The 24,641-nt window shown below is 36.9% G+C and overlaps 1 protein-coding gene across 6 annotated transcripts in view; it reads left to right on the forward strand.

The window, feature by feature from the left end:
* The window catches only part of CLASP1 (cytoplasmic linker associated protein 1), a 351,771-nt gene that overhangs the window by 134,871 nt on the left and 192,259 nt on the right, over positions 1–24,641 (forward strand). For all 6 annotated transcript variants that reach the window (XM_078146793.1, XM_078146794.1, XM_078146796.1 and 3 more), the window contains exon 8: positions 7,260–7,327. In XM_078146793.1, coding sequence (XP_078002919.1) covers positions 7,260–7,327 — 68 coding nt within the window. The remainder of the gene's footprint in view (positions 1–7,259; positions 7,328–24,641) is intronic.

The raw sequence follows: 24,641 nt of genomic DNA on the forward strand, positions 1-24,641 counted from the left end.
TACTGGAAATGGAGTATTTTAGTAATTCTCAGTTTGGGCTATTTAATTTTAGTTTTTCTAGATGTGGTTGAAGTGCCTTGTTATGGCAAGCAGAACACATAAGAAACTATACACATTATTTTATTTTTTGGTATTTTGTGGCACTTGAATATTTTTATACAGAGATCTTTGCTGTTTAGTGTTAAAGGCTATAATAGGATTCAACTGGTAATTTTGATAATAATGTCAGGGAAATACAGGAATAGGTAGTAATAATCCCATTTTAGAAATGGGTAAATTTAGCTTTAATGAACTTGTGACTCACCCCTAGATCAATCAACTTTTCTTTGGAGGAGCTGGAATGAAGGATCTAAGCATCCTGATTTTGGTTAGAATGTCAAGATCTCTAGTTAACTGTCCTTATCTTTCAGAAGGATGAGTTGAGTTTAGCCTAATGGGTGAGATTAAAATGGGAGATAACTTACCAAAACCTTTCTCTGGGTTGAGGTCTTCTACATGGAATATGAGTGATTCAGCACATGGACTTCAGGTTAACAACCAGTGAATTAGACCAATTTATGATGTGGGTATTTTTAAATAGAGCTTTTGATATAGAGGAGTTGTTTAAAAAATATCTAAGCATACAGAGTTAGTTTGTGATGCATTATGCAGAGTGTAGTAATTCTGTGACTAGTCCAATAGTATGTCAAAATGTGTGGTAGTGCTAGAAAGTGAAACCAAACTGCTCTAATAGTTTGTGGCTTAGTATATTCTTGGGTAAAAGTGATGGCTTTCTTGGGCAATTAGTGGTCCCCAGCAAGGTGCATGCTGTGATTCCGTTTTTAAATCTGAAGAAGTTTATTTCTTGTTGAAACTCATGAAGAGGTTATTTTCAGTTGACAAAATTTATGAAAATGGCATGTAAAGCTTTAGGAATGAAGCCATCATATGTACCTAGACAAACAGCTGTTTGTGACTGCGGGTTCATTAACTCAAGTTTTAGCCGATAGACTCTTTGTTTTTGTTGTGTCTCCACCAACATATTGTTGAATATGTTGTAATCCATAAGCAATTAACTTAGTCAACTTACTTTTGAATGACTCTTGTATTTTTAAAAAATGTCTTGCTACCTTATCCTTATGTTTCTTCTTAAAAGAGCCAGTTTCCAACCAGCAACTAACAAAATGTATTTGTTGAAACTAAACTGTACAACAGAACATAAGGAAACAGATTAAGTCTCTCTTGTTGGTTTCTTAGTTTTATATTCTTTTTTTGGGGGGGGCACTTGGGGTTAAGTGACTTGCCCAGGGTCATGCAGGTAATACGAGTTAAGTGTTTAATGTGAGGCCAGATTTGAACTCAGGTCCTCCTGACTTCAGGGCCGGTGCTATATCCACTGTGCCACCTAGCTGCCCCAGTTTTATATTCTTTCAACAACCATTTAGGTAGTGTGTATAAAACACCTTAGGGCAGCTAGGTGGCACATTGGATAGAGTGCTGGACTTGGAATCAGGAAGACATCTTCCTCAGTTCAAATCTGGCCTCAGACTTTTACTAGCTGTGTGACCCTGGGCAAGTCACTTAACCCTGATTACCTAAGTTTCCTCATCTCTAAAATGAACTGGAGAAGGAAAGGGCAAACCATGCCAGTATCTTTTGCCAAGAAAACCCCAAATGGGGTCACAAAGAGTCACACACGACTGAAATAATTCAGCAACAACACAAAGTACCTTGGTATGCATTTCAGGAGAGGTATAAAGATAATTAAAATTTGGTCCCTGCCCTCATGGAGTTTAGGATCTAGTAAGCCATAAGCCATATATACAATTATACAGTAATGTTTTAAAAATAACTGTTAAAGATCTTCCCAGCAAGGGCAAGTACTGCTGGTGGCTCAGCTTCTCTCTGGCTGCCCTAGCCCAGTTTCCACTGATTTCGGAGTCCAGTCCTTTTTCCCTGCCCCCCACTTTCTTGTCAATTCCGTTTTCTCTCTTCTGGCTAGATCCTGCCTCCCTCCCTTTATCTTCCACTCCCAATTTCTACCCCATACACAGAGAAATCCAGAGCCCTAGCTCCACTGTAGTCCTTCCCAAAGGTCATGAGCCAGGCCCCACCAACCCCCAATGAGGCCTTACCATTATTCCATCCAGACTTGTAGCAATTGCTGGAAGTGGGGCTCTCCAATTAGATGGGAGCTCCTTTAACATAGGGACAGTCTCAGTTTTCTGTTTGTATTTCCTGCACTTTGTAATCACTCAGAAAATGGTTTTTCATTCATTTTGTAACTTCAAACAAATACCATACATAAGTATAAAGCATCATATAGCTAAGACCAGTAGAGTTATGCTATATTTGGTCCAAGTAAGGTGAGGTAAATCACACCTGGGGGAGATAAGCCAATCTATCCTGGAGGAGGCTACATTTGAGCTAGGTTTTGAATAATTGGCAGGATTTCAACAGTTAGAGGTTGAAGGCAGGACATTATTGGAAAAGAAAATGCCCAGAATAAAGGCATGGATCACAGGATAACAGGAACATAGATCTGTAGCTGAAGGGGACCTTAGAAATCATTTAGTCTTCCACTTTCATTTTACAGATAATGAAACTGAGACTCATTTTACATAGGTATTAAGTAGCAGAACTAGGATTTGGATCCAGGCAAGTTCTCTGTAAAAAAAACACTGGCCATTTGACTACTGTAGTTTGGTTAGAGTAGAAGGTATCTTAAAGGGAATGATGAGAGTTAAAGCCAACAACATAGGTTATTATCAGTGTCTTAATCTTCTCATAGTAGCAGAAGGTCCATAAGTTCCACCTTTCATCCTGGTGTCTTATTAGCATAGTAATATCTACATGCTGTCGGGCTCTGGCTTTGGCTGGTGACAGTCTTTATGGAAGAGGCAGGAGCTGTGCATATAACAACTTTGTTCATCAATAATAGCCATCTTTTAGCATTTCACTGTAGCATAGACCAGTTAACTAGCATACTTTTAACATAGTTAATATAGTTTGCTATTTCAAGGGTAATTGTCATAGTGGTGTGCTTAAAAAACAGTTTCTTGGTGCTTTTGGAGAAAAAGCTTCAGATAATTCAAAATTATAGGTAGTCATTAAAATATTTGTTTGGTTTCAGATGACAGTGAGTCAGTCTGTCTTTCTTACTTCTCTTATTCATCTGACTTCCTACTGGCTGATCAGGAACTTTTTGTGATACATTTATATGCTCATATATAGTGAAGAATTAATTGTATAGGGCTTATATTTAAGTGTGAAGGTGTCATTTAATATTAGCATTAGAATCTTTTTTTAAATTTTTAAAACATTTTTAATTTAAGTTTTGACTTCCAAATTCTGTCACTCCTTCTCCTCCCTGAGAAGGTAAGCAATCACATATAGATTATACACGTAATTATGTAAAATATTTCCATATTAGTCATTTTGTACAAGAAGACACGAATAAAAGAAAAAAAATAAAAGAAAGTGAAAAATAGCATGCTTCAGTCTGTATTCTATCAATATTAGTTCTTTCTCTGATGGCAGATAGTATCCTTTGTCATTAATCCTTTGGTATTGCCTTGTAACATTGTATTGCTGAGAATAGCTAAGGCATTCACAGTTCTTCATTGAACAGTGTTGCTGTTACTGTGTGCAATGTTCTCTTGGTTCTGTTCTTTTCACTGTGCATCAGTTCATGTAAGTCTTTCCAGGTTTTTCTGAAATCCTGTTTGTCATTTCCCGTAGCACCATAATATTCCATTACAATCATACACCACCCCTTGTTTAGCCGTTCCCCAATTGATTGGCATTCCTTTGATTTCCAATTCTTAATCACCACAAAAAAAGGTGCTATGCATATTTTTTGTACATATAGATCCTTCTCTCTCCCTCTGCCTCTCTCTCTCCCTCTCCTTTCTTCTTCTTCATAGAACTTTAGTATTGTAAAACTATTCTAAAAGCATTGCATCCTACATATGCAAAAGGCACAACATACTAAGGTTCTCAAAGGGAATAAAATCACTTTCACCCAAATAGACGGACGTACAACACTATCTCTCTCTCTCTCTCTCTCCCTCTCCCTCTCCTGTGACACTGTTGGCTTTGTAGTTGCCCTTGTCTACCAGCTTGAGCTAGGACCTCATCTTCCATTACTACATGTGTGTAGGGAGCATGGTTACTGTAATGTCTCTGGGCTGAAATGAAAGATTGAGGCCACCCAGTGGTGCTTTTTCCTGTGCAGTCATTCAAGTAGTGCATGGCCCTTAATCCAAGTGATTAATTTCTTAAAAAGAAGCACAGTTTAAAAGCATATGAAGTGGGAAGAATGAGCTTTGTGTAAAGCAATGATTTCCAAAGTGTTATAGATGTTAATACAGAGAATTCAACTATTCTACCTTTTGCATATGGGAGGAAGCTACAAGCTATTTGTGCTCCTGGGTATATGAGAGAGAAAGGTTCTCTTTGTTCCTGTGAAAACTAGGTTTGGAGGTTATTGTTTGTCCTTCATTTTTGAAGAGGACTAGTGACTTCACAGGTGATGACTTGAGTGTGAATTGGATTTAAATAAAGCAGAGTTGCACAGAGTTGTCAGCCTCTTTCTCTCTTCCTTTCTCATCAAAGTTAAAATGTCAGAAGTTAAAATGACTGGTGGTAAGGGGCAGCTAGGTGACACAGTAGATAAAGCCGGCCCTGAAGTCAGGAGGACCTGAGTTCAAATGTGGCCTCAGATCAAACACTTGACACTTACTAGCTGTGTGACCCTGGGCGAGTCGCTTAACCCTAATTGCCTAAAAAGAAAAAAAAACTTCAAAAAAATAAATAAAATAACTGGTGGTAGCCTAGAATACATTGGATGACCTTGTCATCTTCAGTGCCTGACCAGGTTCTAAAAGGTCCACAGCACTTGCTTCAGCAGTCTTCATGGCTGTTAGGGCAAATTGTTCTCATCTGTTTATTCCCCCAGGAAAAGTCTTCACGTGCTTTGGGTAGACATCCCCCTAACTAACTGACAGGTTTGAGGCCTTTTGGTTATCTTCAACCTGGTTTAGCCTGTCTGCTGAGATGGTTTACTGGGCTTGTGGCTGCTGTACATGCTGAAACTTCTTGTAGTCACAGGTGAGAGCTGGGTGAAGGTAGACACCAAAGGTGAACGGGCAGCCCTGAAAAGGGCCTGGCAAGCTCTCCCACCAGAGGTGCTAGTCCTATAACTTTGAAAGGGAGTTTTCTGGCAGCTACTTGTTGTTCTAGGTTATTATAATATGACTCCTTTGCAATCCTTATTGGGTTTTTTCAGCTCAAGCCTGTTAGTTTGTGTTTTGAGAAATTAGGTGCTGGGAAACCAGGAGGGAAAAAAAGATTCATGGACATTTAGTTTAAAACGTTTTGGAATCAATGGAGTACATCTTTGAAATGAAATTTACATGTCATTAATAGAATCAATGAATTTTATAGTGGAGGGAACTATAGAAGTCAGCTAGTTTATCTAGTCCCCTTATTTTACCCTCTTTTGTATTGATTTCTGTGATAGTCATGTCTCTTAGTTCTCCTGCCATCATGGTTCATCTTCCTTCTCCCAAGCACATAGGAAGGAGTGTACCTAAGGACTCGGTTCTGTGGCCTCTTTACTTTCCTTTCTGCATTCTCTTCCTTGATGATTCTACTTGTTTCCGTGGATTCAGTTTTGCTGATAGTTCCTGAATCTCTTTGTGTAGTCCTGATCTCTTTCCTGCTTGTCAGCCCCATATCTCCAAAAGCCTCTTGGCTGTCTCCAGCTAACTCTTTAATCAGTACCTGAAGTTTGAATTTGTAATCTTTTCTAAATCTGTGCCTGCCCCAGATTTCCCTGTTTCTGCTGATGGTACCACTATCCTCCCTGTCACTGAGATTCATAACCTTAGTGTCCTTATTCTTGATTTTTCTGTTACTTCCCCTTCCTGCCGCCACCCCCCTTCCCCACAACCCCTGGTTAATACTTTCTTCTTAAATTACCTTATCAAAGTTAATGTAGGTCATAGTTCTAGAGCTGGAAGCAACCTCAGAATCCATCTGTTCCAACCCTTTCATTTTACAGATGAGGAAACTGAGTCTCAGGAAAGCCAAGTGATTTGTCCAAGATCACTCAGGTAGTAAGTGGCAGAGGTGGGAAATGAAGCCGGGCTCTGGCTTTTAAAACCAGACTGTTGCCTTGCTGTGGTGCTTTTTACACATTTCTTACTTCCCCACCCCCACCCCAAGAATGTAAGCTACTTAAAGCCAGGTTCTTGTTTTTATTCTTTGTATATCTCTAGTCCCCTTACACACAATAGAGTCTTATTAATAAATATTTTTCAAATTTAATGAAAGAAAATTCATACCAGAGAGATTCAGTGACTTTCTTGCCCAGAGCTACAAATAATCAAGTAATAGAGATGGATTTAGACACAGGCAGTCTTATTTCCAAATTCAGTGCTCTTTTCCTATTTCATATTTAATAAGTAACTATTGAGCACTTGCTCTGTAGGAGGTACTGGAATATGTTGGGGCATAGAAATGAAGTCCAGGTGTGGGCCTTGCCTCTGAAGTGCTTCCAGTAGAGTTGGAGAGAAAAAAAGTGAAGCAGCTAGTGGCCATTATAAGACAGGACATGGAAAAGGGTTAAATTATGAAAGTGCTAAATTAGGTGATGAAAAGTGGTTGTCAAACATATGAGTGCATTGGGTGTTCATTGAATGGGAGTGCTTTGTTTTTAAATCTCAACTGTAGCCCATATTTCAGTTCATTAGATGTTTTTACTTTGTTAAGATGCTTTTTATTATGGTTTTTTTTGAAGTATGATTCCCCCCCACCCCTACCCCTTCTTTTACATTCAGTTGTTGAGCTTCCAAAATGTAATCCTTTGAGCAACTGAGATTTTTATTAAAAAAAAAACAACAACAAAAATCTAGGGTGAAAATAAATATTGGGAGAATAATTTTTTTTTCCAGTTCAAGTTTTTTAGCAGGTTACACAGGTTGTTTCTGTTAGAATTAGGCAATATTATTAAGACAGAGAAAATCCTTTGTAATGTAATATTAGCAAATTTTGAACACCTTAATCAGACTTGGTCAATATTATCTATCCTCAGAACAGTTATTCAAGGAAGTATTTCTTTTTAGAATGGTGTAGTTCACACATTTTAGTTTATGCTAGTTTGTGGCTGCATGTTTAGTATTTTCACCAGTGTTTATTGATGCTTCATTTCTATTTTGATATAACTGATTATAAATGATCCTACATTTTATTTTTTATCTTTTAATTTCAAACAGGCTAAATGTAATTTTTACAAAATTTGATGACGTCCAAAGATCTGGTAACATGATACAGTCTGCAAGTGGTGAGTAGAAAAGATAGTGTGATGACCATTAAGTCATCATTTGTATGGTGACATTATATTTACTATATCTGTAATAGGTCATACTTTAGCTGATTAAGGCAATCCAGAACTTAAGTCCTTGGAGTTATCATTTGTGAAAAGCAATCACATGCCAACTGTCAACCTTCTTTTTTGTAAAGTGACTATTTGAGCAGATAATGTTGTTTGTTACTGGTAAACAGTGAGCAGAGCATATCATTGTGATAGCATTTCTATGAGTAATTTCATGTCGTTTTCATTAATTAAAAATTAAATTAGTTGCAGACTTAAACTGTTTGTGATACTGCATATGCTATCTTACCAGGAGAAAGGAGTTGTTGAAAATGTAATAGAACGAGCCTGTCCTTGGGAGGATACTGGTAGCAAGAAGCCTTTTAAATCGTGAGGAATGCGGGAATCTGGACTTGAGTCATTGTAGACAATTATTAGAACCAAACTCCTGAGTAAATAACCCCCAAAGTGGCTGAGTGAATCAGTCATTAAGCATTTATTAAGTGCTTACTTTCTTCCAGGCACTGTGCTAAGTACTGAGGATACAAAGAAAGTCAGAGGACAGCCCTTCTTATCAAGGAGCCCACAGTCTAAGGGGGAAGACAACCTTCAAACAGCCATGTACAAACAAGCTATAAACGGAAAAAATTGAAAATCATCACAAAGTGAAGGCACTAACATTAAGTGGGTTAGAGAAAGGTTCTTGTAAATGAATAGCATGTTCAAGTTAGAGCAGAATGATAGTGCCTCACACTTAATTGACAAGAAGTAGGTTTTAACAAAAGCCTTCTTAGCCTTACTTTGCAGATGGAGAAACTGAAAAACTGACGTTTACATAGGTTACATGACTTGCTTGAACTCAGACACAGCTAGGAAGTGATGGAGTTGATTTTTGCACCCTGATTTCCTGGGGCTGGGCCCAGTTCTTTCACTGTTCTACCAGAATACTGGTTATAAAATCTTATGGACCATCGAGGGCCTCTAGAAACTGAAGCAAACAGAGTTGAAATGACTTGCCCAGGGCGACATGACTAGTAAGTTTCTGAGGTCATATTCAAACTCAGGTCTTCCTGACTCCAAGCCCAGCACTCTGTCCACTGCCACACTTGGCTACCAGACTGATATAGTGGGAAATAGTTGGTGACCCCAGCAATCTGATGGTCCAGTGTATTGTTGGACTTTCTGGTGCAAATTGCTTTCACATAGGTTGAATGTAAAATTACTACCTTCTTTGTGAAGATAATGAGAAGCCTACAAATTCTAACAAAAAATTAGTTACAGAAATGGAGATAGACTGTTTGACAAGTTAGGTTGACTTAGGATATGACTAATTTAACATGGAGGGTTGAAGTCAAGTGTGTTAGATTTTGTCTTAGAACACTCAAGGAATTCAATTCCATTCAATAAATGCTTATTGAATGCCCATTTTGTGTTATTAACAGCTATTGGCAATGATATTTGCAGATTGGTAAGGAAACTTATGATTTCAGAAGAATAGAAGTCAGAATTGAATTACATGGTCACTGTGCACTCTGTGACCTTGGTCCAGCTGACAAGGGCTCTTTCCATTTCCTGTTTTCCAGCACTTTGACCATAATACCAAAAAATAACTACTGCTTTCATTTGCTTTTTTTTTTTTTAATATATAGCACTATGCTATGTATTATTTACCCTGTGGATACCTTTATTGCATATGTTTGACAAGGTGAAGACATTCAGGCACTGATAGCCTGTCATAAAGTGGGTGATTGTTAAGAGCTTGACCTGGCATCCAGACCCCTTGATTCCTATTCTTTGCCATAAAGTTTATTTATTTTCATGTCTTTGCTTGTGCATATACTCATTGTTGGTGTATCATTGTTGCCACTATCTTTCACACCTCTGTATAGAATTTCCTTGTTTGGTGCTTCTTGGAACCTGTCGTTACTTGGGAAGGAGATACTTAGCGGGATAGTAAAAATTTTCAGAAAAAAAGTTTTGACTTTTAAAATTTGAATTGTTGTTACACAATGGATGTTCATTTTAATGCTGGTCTTAGGGGAGAAGGACAAGGCACATAATATCAACTTCATATTTCTTGGACTTGATCTACACCCTCCACCAGCACCCCCTCAGCATGTTATTTGTGGAGAACATAATTCAAACTGACGGATAGCCATATCTTTGGTATAGCATATGCCATATAAGAGCACTTTATTCTACATTCCTGACTTATAAGAGAGATAATAATAGTAACTGGAAGAAGAGGAAAAGGAAGAGGAAGGGGAGGAGAAGAATTTATCTCATACTTTGAGTTTTGTGAAACACATTTTATATTTTCTTATTTGCTTCTCAGCAGCCAGGATCAATCAAGCAGGATTTAAATCCAGAGCTTCCTAGCTCCTTATCTAGTACTCTGCCCATTACACCATGCTGCCTTACAAGTGACCAAGCAGGCCCTGCATTGGATTTGGAAGTAGTTAGGGAAGTAAACGGGGGAGAGATCACGAAAAGAGAACAGTGTCTCTTTACCAGTGTCGTTTATTTTTATAAATGCTAAAGGTTATTGGGGGAATAGGTGGAAGGTGGGAGAGCTACTGATATTTCCTTGAAGACCTAGAATTTGATCTTATGGCAGTGCTTCAAATATGTGTCCATATATCATTCTATCTCTTTTGGTTTTAAGATATTGAACTAATATTTAAAAAGGGTGAGTGAAGAAAGAACTGGAGATTAGGTTTCCAGCACCCAAAACATATACTTTAAAGATTTCAGAACTATTAACTTTAAAATCAGTTTGAAACCACTTAGGGATTATAATCTTTAGTATTATTAGGTAATGCCTGTTTGACAAAACATAAACAATGCCAAACATATCCCATTTCCTTTTTTGATAAAATAATTGACCTTGAGTATAAGGTGGAGGGGGGAGACTCACTTGTACCAGTCATTCAAGAGCTATCATAATACCCATTTGATAGTGTTGTCCTCTACTTGGGAATGTGTTAGAAGATTTACACATCTGCCCTCAGTACTCAACACTTCAGGTAGTAGATGATGGGAATTTTGGGGGAGTGGTGCAAAAGAGTAACTGACAGTGAAATAAAGAAAATCGAGAGACAGAAAGAGAAGATATTTAGGTGGGGGAAAGATGGAGCTGGGCAAGTATTCATAGTAGTGAAATACATATAAGATTGTTTTGGGGATATAAGGACCAGGATGATTTTGCCACCTTGTCATAATTTTTATCTTTCCACATCACTCACTGGGCTTAAATGAATTTTGAAGTTAACGAAAATCAGAATGAGAACTCAAATTTATATAGTTCTTGAAAGTCTGCTAAGTACGTCATATGCAACCATCTGCAAAGTATGTAGTGTAATTTTATCATTATTTTACAGATGAGGAAATGGGCTGAGGGAAGCTTAAGTGAATGTCTATGATCACTATCAGTCTAACAAGCATTTATTAACCACTTACTTTGTGCCTTGGCAGTCTGCTACACCGGGAATGCAAACACAAAATCAACAAGGAGTTTATATCCTGTTGGAGGAGAAATGATTATTAAGTGGTGGAACCATTCAGGACTTCAGCCTAGATCTTCTTGGTGCTTTTTCCATTTCATGTTCACCACTCCATGGTGAACGTAGCAAGTGATCTTTCATCCTCACTTATCCCTCTCTTACGCAGGATTACGCTTTGCAGTGGAAGTGCTCTCTGGGATGAAAGTACAGCTTGCTAGCAGGGTTTGCGGTAGATCTGTGTTTATAATAGCTGTGTTTGTTGCTTTCCCATTTAAGTAACTGGATTATGGAAATTGGAAACCAGGAATTAGAAGTGAGGAGAACTTGGCAGTGAAAGAGAATGGAAGCAACTGTAGAGTAGAAGGTGATTGTTTTCTTTTTCTTTTTCCAAGAAGATGAGAAAGGTGAGAGAATAGAGTAGAGACTAGGGGAGGGTGTTTTGTTTTTTTTTTGAAAATACAGAAAATGGCAACCTGGATTTGAAGTCAAGGATCTCGGTGGAATTTTGGCTGTGATATTTTATGATCTGTGTGATATGGGGCAAATTGCTTAGCCTCTGGGCTTTAGTGAGAGGTGAAATAGTGATGCATGATTATGTTGAGTACTGTTTGTGATTCCTTTCTTGTGTTCTGTTATCATAGTTGTATTCTGTAAGCTCCCTTATAGCTCTAAACTTTTTTTTTCTTATCCTAAGTTAATTTCTCTTTTAGGAGGATGAGCTCTGTGCACTCTTCCTAATTGAAGACTTTATAAATAGGCTAGTCCAGGAGACCAGGACTTGAAAATTATAGATGCCATGTTGTTAGTAATTACTGGATATCCAGCTCTAGCTTCTTGCCTAGAAAACTTCCTGAGGCTACTTACGTCCCTTTAAAAAAAATGCAATGACCTCAGAGATTGCTTTCTACATAAATAGTGCAGCAAAACCTGGCCTTTTCAGAGATTGTATACCACCTGCTTATAAACCACCTGTGCAACTTCATATTCTTTATCTCTTCTTGTTTCTTCTCTTTGCTGTTAGTTCATGCAGATCTCCTGTGTTAGTGTGTGGGACAGTGTTAAGGCTGGGATGCCAGCTTGCATGGGTAACATGGGAAACATTTTTAGACTGTCCTTCTGTTCCTTTCTCCTGGGAGCCCAAGTTTTTTTCTCCCATCCATTCAACAAGTGTTTATTTACGATAGGCCAGGTTCAAAATCTCCAGATCATTTTTGACTCTTCCCTCTCCCCTGTCCTCCGTATCTTGACAAGTTGCCAAGGAGTGTTGAAGAAGATACCTTGGCAGCATGGGAGGAGCCCAGGATTTGAAGCCAGAGGATCTGGGTACATTCTGCTTTGATATTTTCTGATCTGTATGACTTTGGGCAAGCAGCTTAACCTCTCTGGGCCTTAGCTTCCTTATCTTTAAAATAAAGGGAGTTGGATGAGATGACCTCTGAAGTCTAGTCTGTCTCTAACTCTGTGAATTTATTATATTGCGTCTTCCACTTTCTACTCACACTGAGGTGTCTGTAGTTCTTAGTACCTCTTGTAATGATTGGTATTAAAATTAATCCAGGGGGGATACTTTGGACACAAAAGATACATCAACCAATGCCCAGATAACACTCTTTTCCACAAAACAAATTTCTGGAAAATCACCCATCAGCACTGCCTAATATTATAATCACAATTGATCTATAAAGCACCTGCCATTCTTTACTCCTACAGGGTGTGCACTTCAGCCTTTATAATTCCAACATTGTGCTACATTTGGCTTGAGTTGCCTTCTAGTATTGTTCCTGTTTGTTGCAGTTATTTTGCACATTATCCAAAGCTGACTTTGAAGTTTTGAGGTGGATTGAATAATGCTACTACTGATAATAGTAATAGTGATGATGATAATAACTTTTATATAGTGCTTACTATGTGCCAGGCACTGTAGTAAATATTTTACAATTATCTCATTCGATCCTCACAATAACCTTGGGAGGTAGGTGCTATTATTATCTCCAGTTTTGTAGACAAGGAAACGGAAACATACAGAGGTTAAGTGACTTGTCCAGGGTCACACAGCAGGTACTTATCTTGAGGTCAGATTTGAACTTAAGTCTTCCTGACTTCAGACCCAGCACTCTGTCCACTGTGCCACCTTGCTGCCCTAAGATTGAAAAGAAGAACCAATAGCATAAGGAATTCAGGGAAAAGCAAAGGTTTGGGAGGGTTACGGTTTTAGTCTTAGAAATGCTGAATTTTAAATACTTGCCTGACATCCAGGTGGAGATGTCTAATAGGCAGTTAGATGTAGGAATCCAAAACTCAGGAGAGAGGTGGGGAACTAAAGAAAAAGATTGTCATTTTCATGGTTGAAAGTTGGGAATTGATAGGAATGAATGAGCTTAATAAAGATAAGAGTGACAAGAGGGAAAGAGAATAGTGCCCTGGGGAATGCCTATACTCAGAAGTTGTGCTAAGGTAGGAGAACCAGCAAAAGAACCAGAAAAAGTCATATTTAAACTGGCCTTCATATTTACTGAATACTGATAAAGATACGTAAGTTAGATAATAAGTAATATTAATGTTATGAGTTATTTCTGAACACGAGTTAGAGAGCTTTTAGAACTGGAAGTCAGGAAAAGGATTACTTTTAAGTTCTTCTAAAAGATTAGAGATATTGGGCCCGTAGGCCATGTGGCCCTTTTATTGCCATTTTTCTGAAATTGATTTTTTAATATGAAGGCACATTCAAGATTACTTCAAATTTTGTGGTAGGAGAAAATTTATGATGTCTTTCATAGTATGTAATCTAATTTTTGTGGAAGTCACTAAGACATGAACAACTGAAGTAGCAATCAGGTGCTTCTTTTTAATACTTATTATTATCATTACAATTATAGCTAGACTTTACATAACGTCTTAAGGTTTATAAAACGATTTAAATTTGTTATCTCATTTGGTCCCAATAACAACCTTATGAGGGTAGATGCTTTTCTTATCATTCTTATTTTAGAGGTGAGAAAACTGAGTCTTACACAGGTGAAGTAATTTGCCCATAGTCATTAGATGAAGCAACACTTGAACCTAGTCTTTCTGACTTCACGTTCAGCTGTCTATCAACCGTATCATATGCTTTAACAGAAATAAATTCTAGTAAGGATTTTGTGCTGCTTCATTGGCGTATGTTGATTTAACCTTTTGTTTGGATGGTTTAATCAATTAATGATTTAGCAATTTCTTTTTCACAGTGGAGTATTGGAGGGGTTTCCTTGGCTGGGTTGATATGATGAGGTTTACATAAATGTTACATAAACCTGTAAAGTAATCCAGGACTCTGGAAATCTCACTTGCAAAAAATCAGCCACCAGGTCTGAACATAATAGCAGTGATAGCTATATGTTTTAGAAACAGAATTCATATATCCATAGACTCTCCATACTAGAAAAGACTAGACACATTGCCAGGGGCACATGAAGTGGGGAATTCTTTGGAAAGTATAGTAAATATAATTTCTTTTGGGGGTGGGGGGAGAGGATTAATTCCTACCAATAGGAATAAAATGGAACCATGTGCTGTCTTGGTGATTTAAAATAGTTATTGAGTAACTACTATACAATTAACTTATATGTATTTAGCTTTCTGTTTAAAAAAGTAGAGAACAGGACTGTCCTTTCTTGCTGTCTGTCTCCCTGAATCTTCCCAGTTATCTGTCAAGTAAGTTATCCCTGTCATAGTTACAGTGACCATATCTGTTAATGGAATTTAGCATTTCTTTTCAATATTTAAATCTCATTTTGAGTCTTTTCTTTGTCACTACGTCATTATCCAACCCTGGCTGTCATTTGTATTACAGGAGGAATGCAAAGGACACCATCTCTGTCACATTTTCTTGGAGTGGACTTGCTGTGTGCGTTCTGATGGAAATGACCCCACGCTTTTGTTTTTAAACTATGGGATTGTATTGCTGTGTAATTTTTTATATTAGTAGATGAGCCCTTATCGGAAATAGTTATCAAAATGACAAATATTTGGTTAAGCTGTGTGAATCTCTTAATGTATCAAACTTTAGGTTTCGATGTAGCATAAATCTCTTGCTTGGGATCATTCGGCTCTTGAGTGCTGTATTATATATATGTGCATGTATTTTTTATGTATATATATATATATATATACACACGCACACACACACACACACTCTTATGTGTATACATATATATGTACACACACACACATGCATATGTATACACACCCACACTGCAATATTTCTTTTTGTTTAAAAGATAAATTTTTCATTCTTAGTGCTCATTTGGGCTGTGGTATAACATTTCTCTCCAGTGGAATTTCAGCGAAAGCATGCAAAACTTTTTACTTCCAAGTATTTATATATGGGTCCATCAGTATCTGACAAAAATTTCTTTTTGTTTTGTGTTACATTCTTAAGAATTATTTCTGATTTTGGCAAGTGAGGTCTTTTCACTTAATAATTTAGATCCCATAAAATTTAAAGAGTCTGTTTTTGAATACTTTCAGAACTGATGATACTCTATGAAGAGCTAGGCTTGTTAGGGAATCTAAAGCAATGCTCTTGAATGTACCAATGTGGTTCTCTCTGAATTTCAGAATTTAGAAGAGGACCTGGCCAAGCCTATCTGCTTTCTAATGACTTGTGTTGAACATGTTTTTTACACACTTAAAAAAAAATTAAAGGACATAGAACATAGAATGTTAGAACTTTAATACTAGGAGGATTCCATTCTCTTTATTTTGCATTAGCCACAGAGGTGTCATATTATAACTTTTGCCTAAAAAAAAAAGCAGTTAAGAAAATGCTATTAACTCAGAATCATTAAACATTTATTAAGTGCCTACTATGTGCCAGGCACTGTGCAAAGCCCAATGGATACAAAGAAAGGTATAAGACATTTTCTGCCCTCTAAAAGCTCACAATCTAATGGGGTAGACAACACATAAAAGATTACTGATGGGTCGGGGGATAGTTGTGGAGGTTACCTGGGCACATGAGGAAATCTGCAGCCCTGGTGGGAAATGATCTGAGGAGGTATGAGTTTCCAAGTTCATTTCATATAAGTTTCTGGAGATCCTGAGCTCCAGGAACCAGCAGAGAAGTATATGATCAAGAGAATTCCTTGGGTGTTCTCCTTAAATGCTGGAAGATCAGGGAAGAGTTCCCAGATGTTTCCAACTGGCGAGAGGGAGGGAACCTAGGGATAGGAGCTGCTGAGGATTCCAAGTCACAAAGACATTACTTTACATTTTTAGAAAGAAAAAATACAGACCTGGAAGATTGTTGTCTTCATAAAAATGAGGTACCAAGCTGTTGCTTGTCCTTCGTTCTCAAAGAAGTTCATGATATCAAGATGGTAATGTCATGACTTGCAAGTGAATTGGATTTAGTGAAGAAGTACTTGCAAAGTCACCAGTCTTGCTCTCTTCTTCTGAGCCTTCTGGGTCTAGTGGCAAGATACAGATCAGAACATACCAAGCTACCAGATTGGTGAACTTGGTTTCTTTAAGAATATAGATCTTGGTTTTTAAATTTTATTTTGTTTTAATATTTTCCTTGGAGTATAATAGAATTATGAATGAAACAACAGAGGAGAAAGAGGGCTGAATAGCAATTTGAAATGGATTTCATGTCTATAATAGAGAATTTCATCTTTGTGTGCATTCTGCTTGTTGCTAGGTTGCTTGAAAGGACATTCAGTGTTGAATGGCTAAAAAATGGGAATGTAAATGTACATGATTTTCTAGATACAGTTTTTCTAGGTGCAGTTTTTTCATCTGCCCTATATAATTAGCAAATCTCTTGAGCAAAAATTGTAGCTTTGCTGCTTTGAATTTCAAAAAGAAATATTGTGTGTGTGTGTGTGTATATATATATATATGTAACTTAGTTTTCTTATTATGCAGATTGCTTTTGCTTATGGATGAAATATATTTTCTTAAGAGGGAGTTATAGAGTAGCCATTTTCCTTTATCTTAATAATTTTTAATTGAATGCAATTGGCACGAAGCCTTTGTACATAAGGAAAGGTTTAATTTGGCCAAGAAAATACACATACTTATGTATTTCTTCAAGTGGATGGGCATGTTTATGCCTATAGAATGGATATGTTTTAAAAGTCCTAGCTTTACCACAGCTTAAAATCACAGCAAATTTGAGCCAATGGAAAAAATTTGAATATGGGAAAACAAATTTCTTTCTGATTGAACTAGAAGGCAGATGCTTTATTTATTCTACATAATGACATCAAATGAATTTTGACCATTGTTTTTCAGAAAAAATAAATAACTTGGAAAATGTGCTAAATGTTTCTTTCCCACATTTTAGGAACTGATGTTTTCAAAGCAAAATGATGTATCTCAACACTTTTTTTTTTGCTGGTTTTTAAGGATGTCTGTTGTGAGCTCAATTTTCCTCTATGAAGAACTAGACTCGATGTTATCCTCCATTAGCTTTGTTTATACCAATTTTTAAAAAGTGCATTAATTGCAAAAAACTGGTTATTTTCTCCAGGCTTGTCTGTCAGGTGTGAATTGCAAGGTCTTCAAATAGTTAGCTTCTTAAGGAAAGTGTTTCCATAGTCACAGCTTCTTGCTGTGTGAGAAAATCACTTAAAATAGACTTGAAGAATACTATTTCTGTCATTGTTCTTAAGCAGATTAAACTGTAACTAATATTTTATTTGGTCTTTTTTATAACTTGGTTTGGCTGTCCCTTAAGGTTTGTGGTATAAGTGTACCTGTTCTGATGAGGAAAAAAATGGGAAGGAGAGGTAAAAATCAATTCTAGTTCCAGTTTTAATGAATGTTCTAATATTGGAGTGAAACAGAGTGAAGAAGGTTTCTTCTTAGACCTCGGTTGTACAGATGGATGGAGGTACAGTGGGCTTTTATTTTGGAAGAGGGTGGCAGATGTCTTTGCTGCTAGGTCACTCAGAGGAGGTGCATTGTGCGTGGGACGGGCAGAGTTTACTTGTGCTTAAGTTACTATGAGGTAGGCACCACAGTGCTTCTTTCAGAACAGTGTTTATTTGCTACCAAGATTGCTGAAGATTATGACCACTGGGAAAGGTAGGCTTTTTTCTTCTTTGGCTTCTAAAGAATGTTAATCATAACCAAGTGTCAAGTATTTCAGTGTTTTTGGTGCATTGTGTGTGTTTGTGGGGGGAGGCCGACACACATTCAAAATGGTTTCATTTACTTTGATAATTACGAGATATGAAAGAGATTCAGATGCTATGAGTGTGCTTTGTGTTTAGGCAGAAAATAGCTTATTGAGATAGGAACATGCAGCCAGAAAAGGGTTGGGGGTGGGGGAGCCTGGAGTGGCGAAGCATATAAGGAGGGGTGCAGATTTTAAAAACTGACTTGGGGAAATAGTATAAGGTGTGTTTTCATCAGCTTCTCTTTATTTTATCTTTTGCCCATTTTTATTTTTTGCCTTAGTCCAATTGGCAGCATTTCTTTACTCATGTTTTGTCAGCTAAGATAACAAAATTATTATTTGATCAGTTATAAGACATTTGTTAAGTATAAGCTGTCATGAAAGGCTTCACCCGACTAGGAGTGTTTGTTTTCCTATAGTATTCAGATTGTTTTAGGCTGTTGATCTTCCATAAGGGAAAATGAAATGCAGATCTTGGATGGCTAGCCTTCGTCTTGATGAATTGCTTTGTCTTTCCAATGAGGGAAGGGAAGATGGTGCTTGTGATGGGATATGTTGGGGGGGGGATAAGTGATTTTAGTAAAAACATTATGTCTTTTAAATTTTGGGAAAAGACCAGATAGTACAGGCTTTTTGTCTTGATGATAATGAGGGATGATAATGGCACCTATACCCCCAGACCTATTATAATTATTATATAAGGTAATGTATATAAAGTGTTTTGCAGACCTTCAAAATATTATGCAGATGACAGTGATTGCTTTTAGCTTATTTTTATTTGCTAAAGAATTAAATACCAGTGAGGTTTGAGTTTGAAGGAGAGTTTAATTGATAAGTCTCTGAAATTCTGTATTGATGTTTTCCTTTTACCTGGGATATTTAATGACAGGGTTTTTAGTTTGCTATTTTTAAAGGGTGGTCACAAAACCTTGTGTTAGAACAGGTGTTTTGCATCATAAGATTGGATGTAATAACTAGCAGTAAATTTTTGTGTCATTGGGGGTGAGGGTTTGACATTGTCCCAACTAATTTTTCTGCTTTTTTTGTAGGCAGAATAAATTATTATTCAGATATCCTATATCTCTCTTTTCAAATTCATTCTCTGCTTGTTTGCCTAGAATACTTAAAATGTACCTACTTATATTTGAATAATCCAAATTTACTGTTTCATCATTTTAAATTGAGAATTTTAATTATACAATTGTGGTGTTACATTTCATCCCATGTTCTATTTTCAGTATAAAGTGGTTAAGGGAAATCAATACTTGAGCAGCAGGATTAAATAATTCATATTATCAAGTAGCCCTTTTCACAGCCTTTCGTGGGAAGATTCTCATAGAAGCTGGCTTTTTATTTAATCAATTGAGAAAACTGAACCCATAGAATCTGCTGTTTTGTGTTCAAGACAACACAGTTTTTTAGAATTGGAATTAAGAGTCTGGGCTACCTTTTCCTAGGTGAACTCCTCTGTTTCTCATCTATTGCTACCTGAAATGCACAGGAGTGATAGCAGCTATTTTACAACAAGAAAATGCAAATCTAGGAAATGAAAGAAAAACTACCAATTGGAGTAGCCTTTTTGAGTCTCTCCCTGGAAAAAAAATGAGATACAAGTACGATTAAATGTGATAAAGCTTTGCTACAGGAATACTGCATCCTTATTAAAGTGATTCTGTTTCTTATGTTTTAAAATTTATAATTGTGTTGCTCTTCACACATCAAGGTGTAGTCATATAAGTATTCGGAAAGACAGCTAAAATGGTGAGAATTCTAGAATTGAGTTTTTGCCATTTTTGAAAATACTTGCAAACCTTTGAAAATGTAATCTGAATTGTTAGGGATCAGTGGAGTTGAGACAGTATTTAGGTATGGCTAGGGCAATAATAATCTAAGAAGTGTTGTAGAAAGGTCTGAATTACTTATGAAGGCCAACTTTAACATGTACACATATTATTAGTCTTTTAGATTCATGGTCCTGACAACTGTCTTCATCTTCACTTCTCATGAAACTTAAAGGTGGACCAGAAGATAGCTTTTACTGTCTTCAGGCTTGATGATTCTAAGTATTTAGGACAAGTGCTGCCCTTTGAGGAAGAAGAAAACCATAGGAAATCAGTGTAGCCCCGTGGACAATTTATAGGCCTTTTAAGAAGAGCTGGAGATGTTCCTATTGTAAGCTGTTGCTGACTTGATGGTTCACCCAGAGCTTGTGTATTACATTTCTTATCTTTTCCTCATTTTCATCCAAAGATAGGAGACTCTCATTCTTTTATCTCATGGAGTTCCTTCAGATGAATGAGATGAATCTATAAAATACCTTGTATTTCTTGGAGGAAAAGTGCAACATAAATTGTGATATATTGATAGTAATGTGCAAAAACTGCTTCAGGAATAGACCTCTGAATCAAGGGTTTTTAATGGGTGATTTTTAAAATTGCATCCATTGTTAGGATGGGAAATAAAATCTTTGGAGGTTCAGATGGTAGAAAACATTTATCTGTGGACAAAAACCTGTTCTAAGTTGATCCCTGAGCTTTTTTCTTCTGATTTGCTGTATGTCTACATAATTGTTGCCAAGAATAATTAAGGTTAGGATTGATATAGTGATAATTAAAATGACATTGCATACAAGAGGGCCAAGTGTAAATTTGACGTTTCTGAGCATATAGCAATAACTTTTACTGTATATAATATCTCCTCTAGGCAGATTTTTTTTTGACTTTTAAAGTGAACAGTTAGAATTTTTTTTTTGTCAAAGTGAAGGGGACACAGATTCTTATGAATTATATAATCTTTAAAGTTTTTGAGATATATTTTTGTGTCTGAATTTGATAGTCATAAATTTGGTAGTCACTTTAAATTTTTAGTCATTGATTAAGAAACTTTTTGTTGTTCTTTTGATTCAGAAACTTTAAGGCACATGTAAAACCTCATAATTTTTAAAAGTTGTATTTTTAAAAAAATTATTGTCGGAAGTATGTGTCCCTGAGATGAAGGTTCCCTTATCTTATGAGGACTAATATTATAATATAAGGGTTAATATAGCCTAAATTTATCTCATCTCCTAAATGTTGGCCCTTTATTCAGTGATCAATTACTGCCTGTTATATACAAGGCATTATATTGTAGATGCTGAGGAAATATAAAGATGATTAAGACACACAATATCTTTCCTCTTAGAATTTCTTGTCTGGTAGGGAAATAAATACATATATCCCAAAATAATACAGTAGTTGTAATGCCAAATAGAACAACAAGAACAAAGTGCTGTATGAAACTTGAGGAGGAAAATAATTTTTGATTAGTAAATCTGGTACTACTTTATGGAGGGGATACCACTTAAATTGGACCTCTCTTCGTTCAGTGAATCTTGTGTTAGATCTGACTGTTGGGTCTTAACCCTAGACTTTCTCTCCTTCCCCCCCTTAAACCCTCTTTCCCCTTTTCTATGGGAGTAGGTAGGTTTTCAAAATTAATTGAGCTTTCCAGTTTCAGTTCAGATGTGAAAGATTCGCTGTGATTCACTGTCATATGAAGTGAAGTATAGGTATCCTTGTTAATATTTCAACAGCTGCCACGATTACCCTGTATGCTAACTAACCCAGAAAAGTCTAAAAAAAAATGTATAATAAAATACAGATTTTGCTTGTACAGTTATGAGTCTTGAAGACAAAAAAAAAATAGCATTGATAGCCAGGTAATAATTACAGATTTTGTTTGTGTAGCACTTTATAATTTATATAATACTTTATGTTCATATTTAATTATCACAATGGTTCCATAAAGTAAGTGGTACAGCTATTATCCTAATTTTATAGCTGAGAAAACTGAGGCACAGACCAGTAAATGACTTACAGGCCATAGCCTGTAAATGATGTAGCAGAGACTTGAAATTCAGGTGTTGTGACTGTTAAAGTTCAGGGCTTTCTACCCTATGACATGCTGGCCTTCAGAATGACCTTAAGGCACTACATATTTATCCTAGTTTCTTAAAACATTTTGAAACTTTCCTTATAAACTGCTTTTAGAGTTATTCAAGAAAAGTCTTTTATTTCTCTGTAGCCCCTAGGTTAGCATAAGATAATAGCATAAGAGGTATTATAAGCCAGTATAGGAAAACTTTGATTATCTGGAGATGCTGTGCTCAAGGCATGCTCAAAAGGTCCAGATCAGTTTCCAACTTGAGAGGCTCCGAAAAAGCCAAAACCCATTTTTGATCCAATTACCAAGTAACACTGACACAAGAGAAGAAGAGCGAAAGTCTGAAGTAGTCAGTAAGTAATTATTAAGCATCTACTATGTGCAGGCACATAAGTTCTGGATTTATAAAGAAAGACAAAGGACAAATCCCCACCCTTAAGGAGCTCACAGTCATATGAGGGAAGACAGTACGTAAAAAGAAACTAAAGGAGAGTGAGGGGATGGTACCTGGCAGAGGGGCATGATGAAGTCCTGTAGCTTTGTGGGACATGAGGTGGCTGCCTTATGCCTATGCCCCCTCATTTAAATGGAGTATCTGGGAGGAGCTCTCCAGTGTCTGTCCTTTACCTCTTCCAGTCATAGGGAAAATGGGATCCCCCAGGTAGAAGGTGCTGAAGAAGTGTGAGTTTCAGAGTTGACCGAATCTTTCAGGAAGATGAGTTTCTGGAGACTGATGGAGTCCATGAGAGCAGCCAGGTGGAAAATGAATTAGATGGCTGCTCTGGGCTGTGGGTAAAGAACTTGGGAAATTATAAAGGATTATGTAAGTTTGGGTTATGCTGTGTGATAGTCACCTCAGGAGCAGGAAGAACTTGATTCAAGTCCTACCTTTGAACTACACTGGCCATGTCTTACCATGTTACTTCACCTCTTGTGCCGTAGGAAACTAATTCTCTTAAGATGGTAAATTGTGCCCTAAGGAAGCAGTTGATAAGAATAAAGTCCCTATATACACCAAAATATTTTTAGTAGTTCTTTTTGTGATAGAAAAGAACTGGAAACAAAACAGATGCTCATTAGTTGGGGAGTGGCTAAACAAATTGCAGTACATAAACATAATGGAATGTTACTGTGCTGTAAGATTAATGTGATTGAATATAGAGAAACATGGAAAGATCTACATGAACTGATGCAGAGTGAAGTAAGCTGAGCCTAGAAAACAATACCTAATGTGACTACAACAATATAATTATTTTTTTAATTTTAATTTTTTTTAGGCAGTTGGGGTTAAGTGACTTGCCCAGGGTCACACAGCTAGTAAGTGTCAAGTGTTTGGTCTGAGGCTGGATTTGAACTCAGGTCCTCCTGACTTCAGGGCCGGCGCTCTATCCACTGCGCCACCTAGCTGCCCCCAACAATGTAATTGGAAAGAACAACCATACAAAAAAATCAAAAGTGAATGTAGCAACATTATAAAGATTGAGCATGACTCAAACGAAGAGATATAAGAGTCCATCCCTTTGTAGAATTAGAAAATCCACAGATTATTGCGCATTGCATATATTTTTGGAATTTTCCTAATGTATCGATCTGTTGTGCTGATGTTTTCCTCTTCTTTTTCTTTCCTTTTTCATCTTCAAAATAATATTATACTGATGATTCTCTAGGAGAGGATGGGAAATATACACTAGGGGAAAGTGTGATGATATAATAAAAGACATCAGTAAAAACTTATTTTAAAAAATGGTAACTTGTCAGTCATTAGACATGTGTTAAGTACCTACACTGTGGCAGGCACCAGTACTGAGCACTGGGGATACAAAAAGAGGCAAAGGACAGTCACTGGGCCTAAAAATTGTTCACAGTCTAATCCAAGTTGCAAAACATTTGCTGATCTGCATTGACATTAGGATTTTCCACGAGAGACAGAGACAGACAGATGCAAAGGTTCTTTATTCAAATCCTTGCTTTGTTAAATGAGGGACTTGGACTTTAAGGCCCTTCCAGCTCTAATTCTGTGACCCTAAGTGACCTTGGTATCATGAAGTCCACTTATATCTTAGATCTGTGCAACTATCCCATAATGGGCGGAAAAGAGTGCACAAATCTACCACATTGTTGTTGCCAACAAACCTTGGTCTCTCCAGAGTTAAATTATACTTGTAATTAGTTGTTTCTTTTGTTTCCTCCTCTTCTGTTTGGACATGCTACTCAGAGCAGACTCTGTAGTTGGAGTGATATCTCAGCCAGTGTCAACTTTCCAAATGCATGGGCTATTTGGTCTTTATGAAGTTTTTAAACACATCTGCAAAAGCATATGTTTTAACTGATTTTTTGTGCCCTCCATTATCCTTATACCTGATGCCCCATTGTCTAGAAGAAATGTCTTTTTTGTTTGAATTCTATGTAAAAAGCCACCAGATTTTTATATTTTTTATTATTATTTTGGCCATGAAAGCTGAGAAGTAGTAGTAGACAAAAGAAGCAAGAAAAAAGGAAAACGGAAAACCAGAGGGTAGATCAAGCAGTTATTAGAAGTCATTAGAAGGCACAGCCATGTGTGTACACACACACACACACACACACACACACACACACACACACACACACACACACACACACACGATATTCTGATCACCATTAGCCAAGCATATTCATTGGTATGATTCATCTGCTTAGGGAGTCATTTGTACTG

This window comes from Phascolarctos cinereus, unplaced genomic scaffold (assembly GCF_003287225.1).
Source record: "Phascolarctos cinereus isolate Bilbo 61053 unplaced genomic scaffold, phaCin_HiC Scaffold_726;HRSCAF=1367, whole genome shotgun sequence".
NCBI lineage: Eukaryota > Metazoa > Chordata > Mammalia > Diprotodontia > Phascolarctidae > Phascolarctos > Phascolarctos cinereus.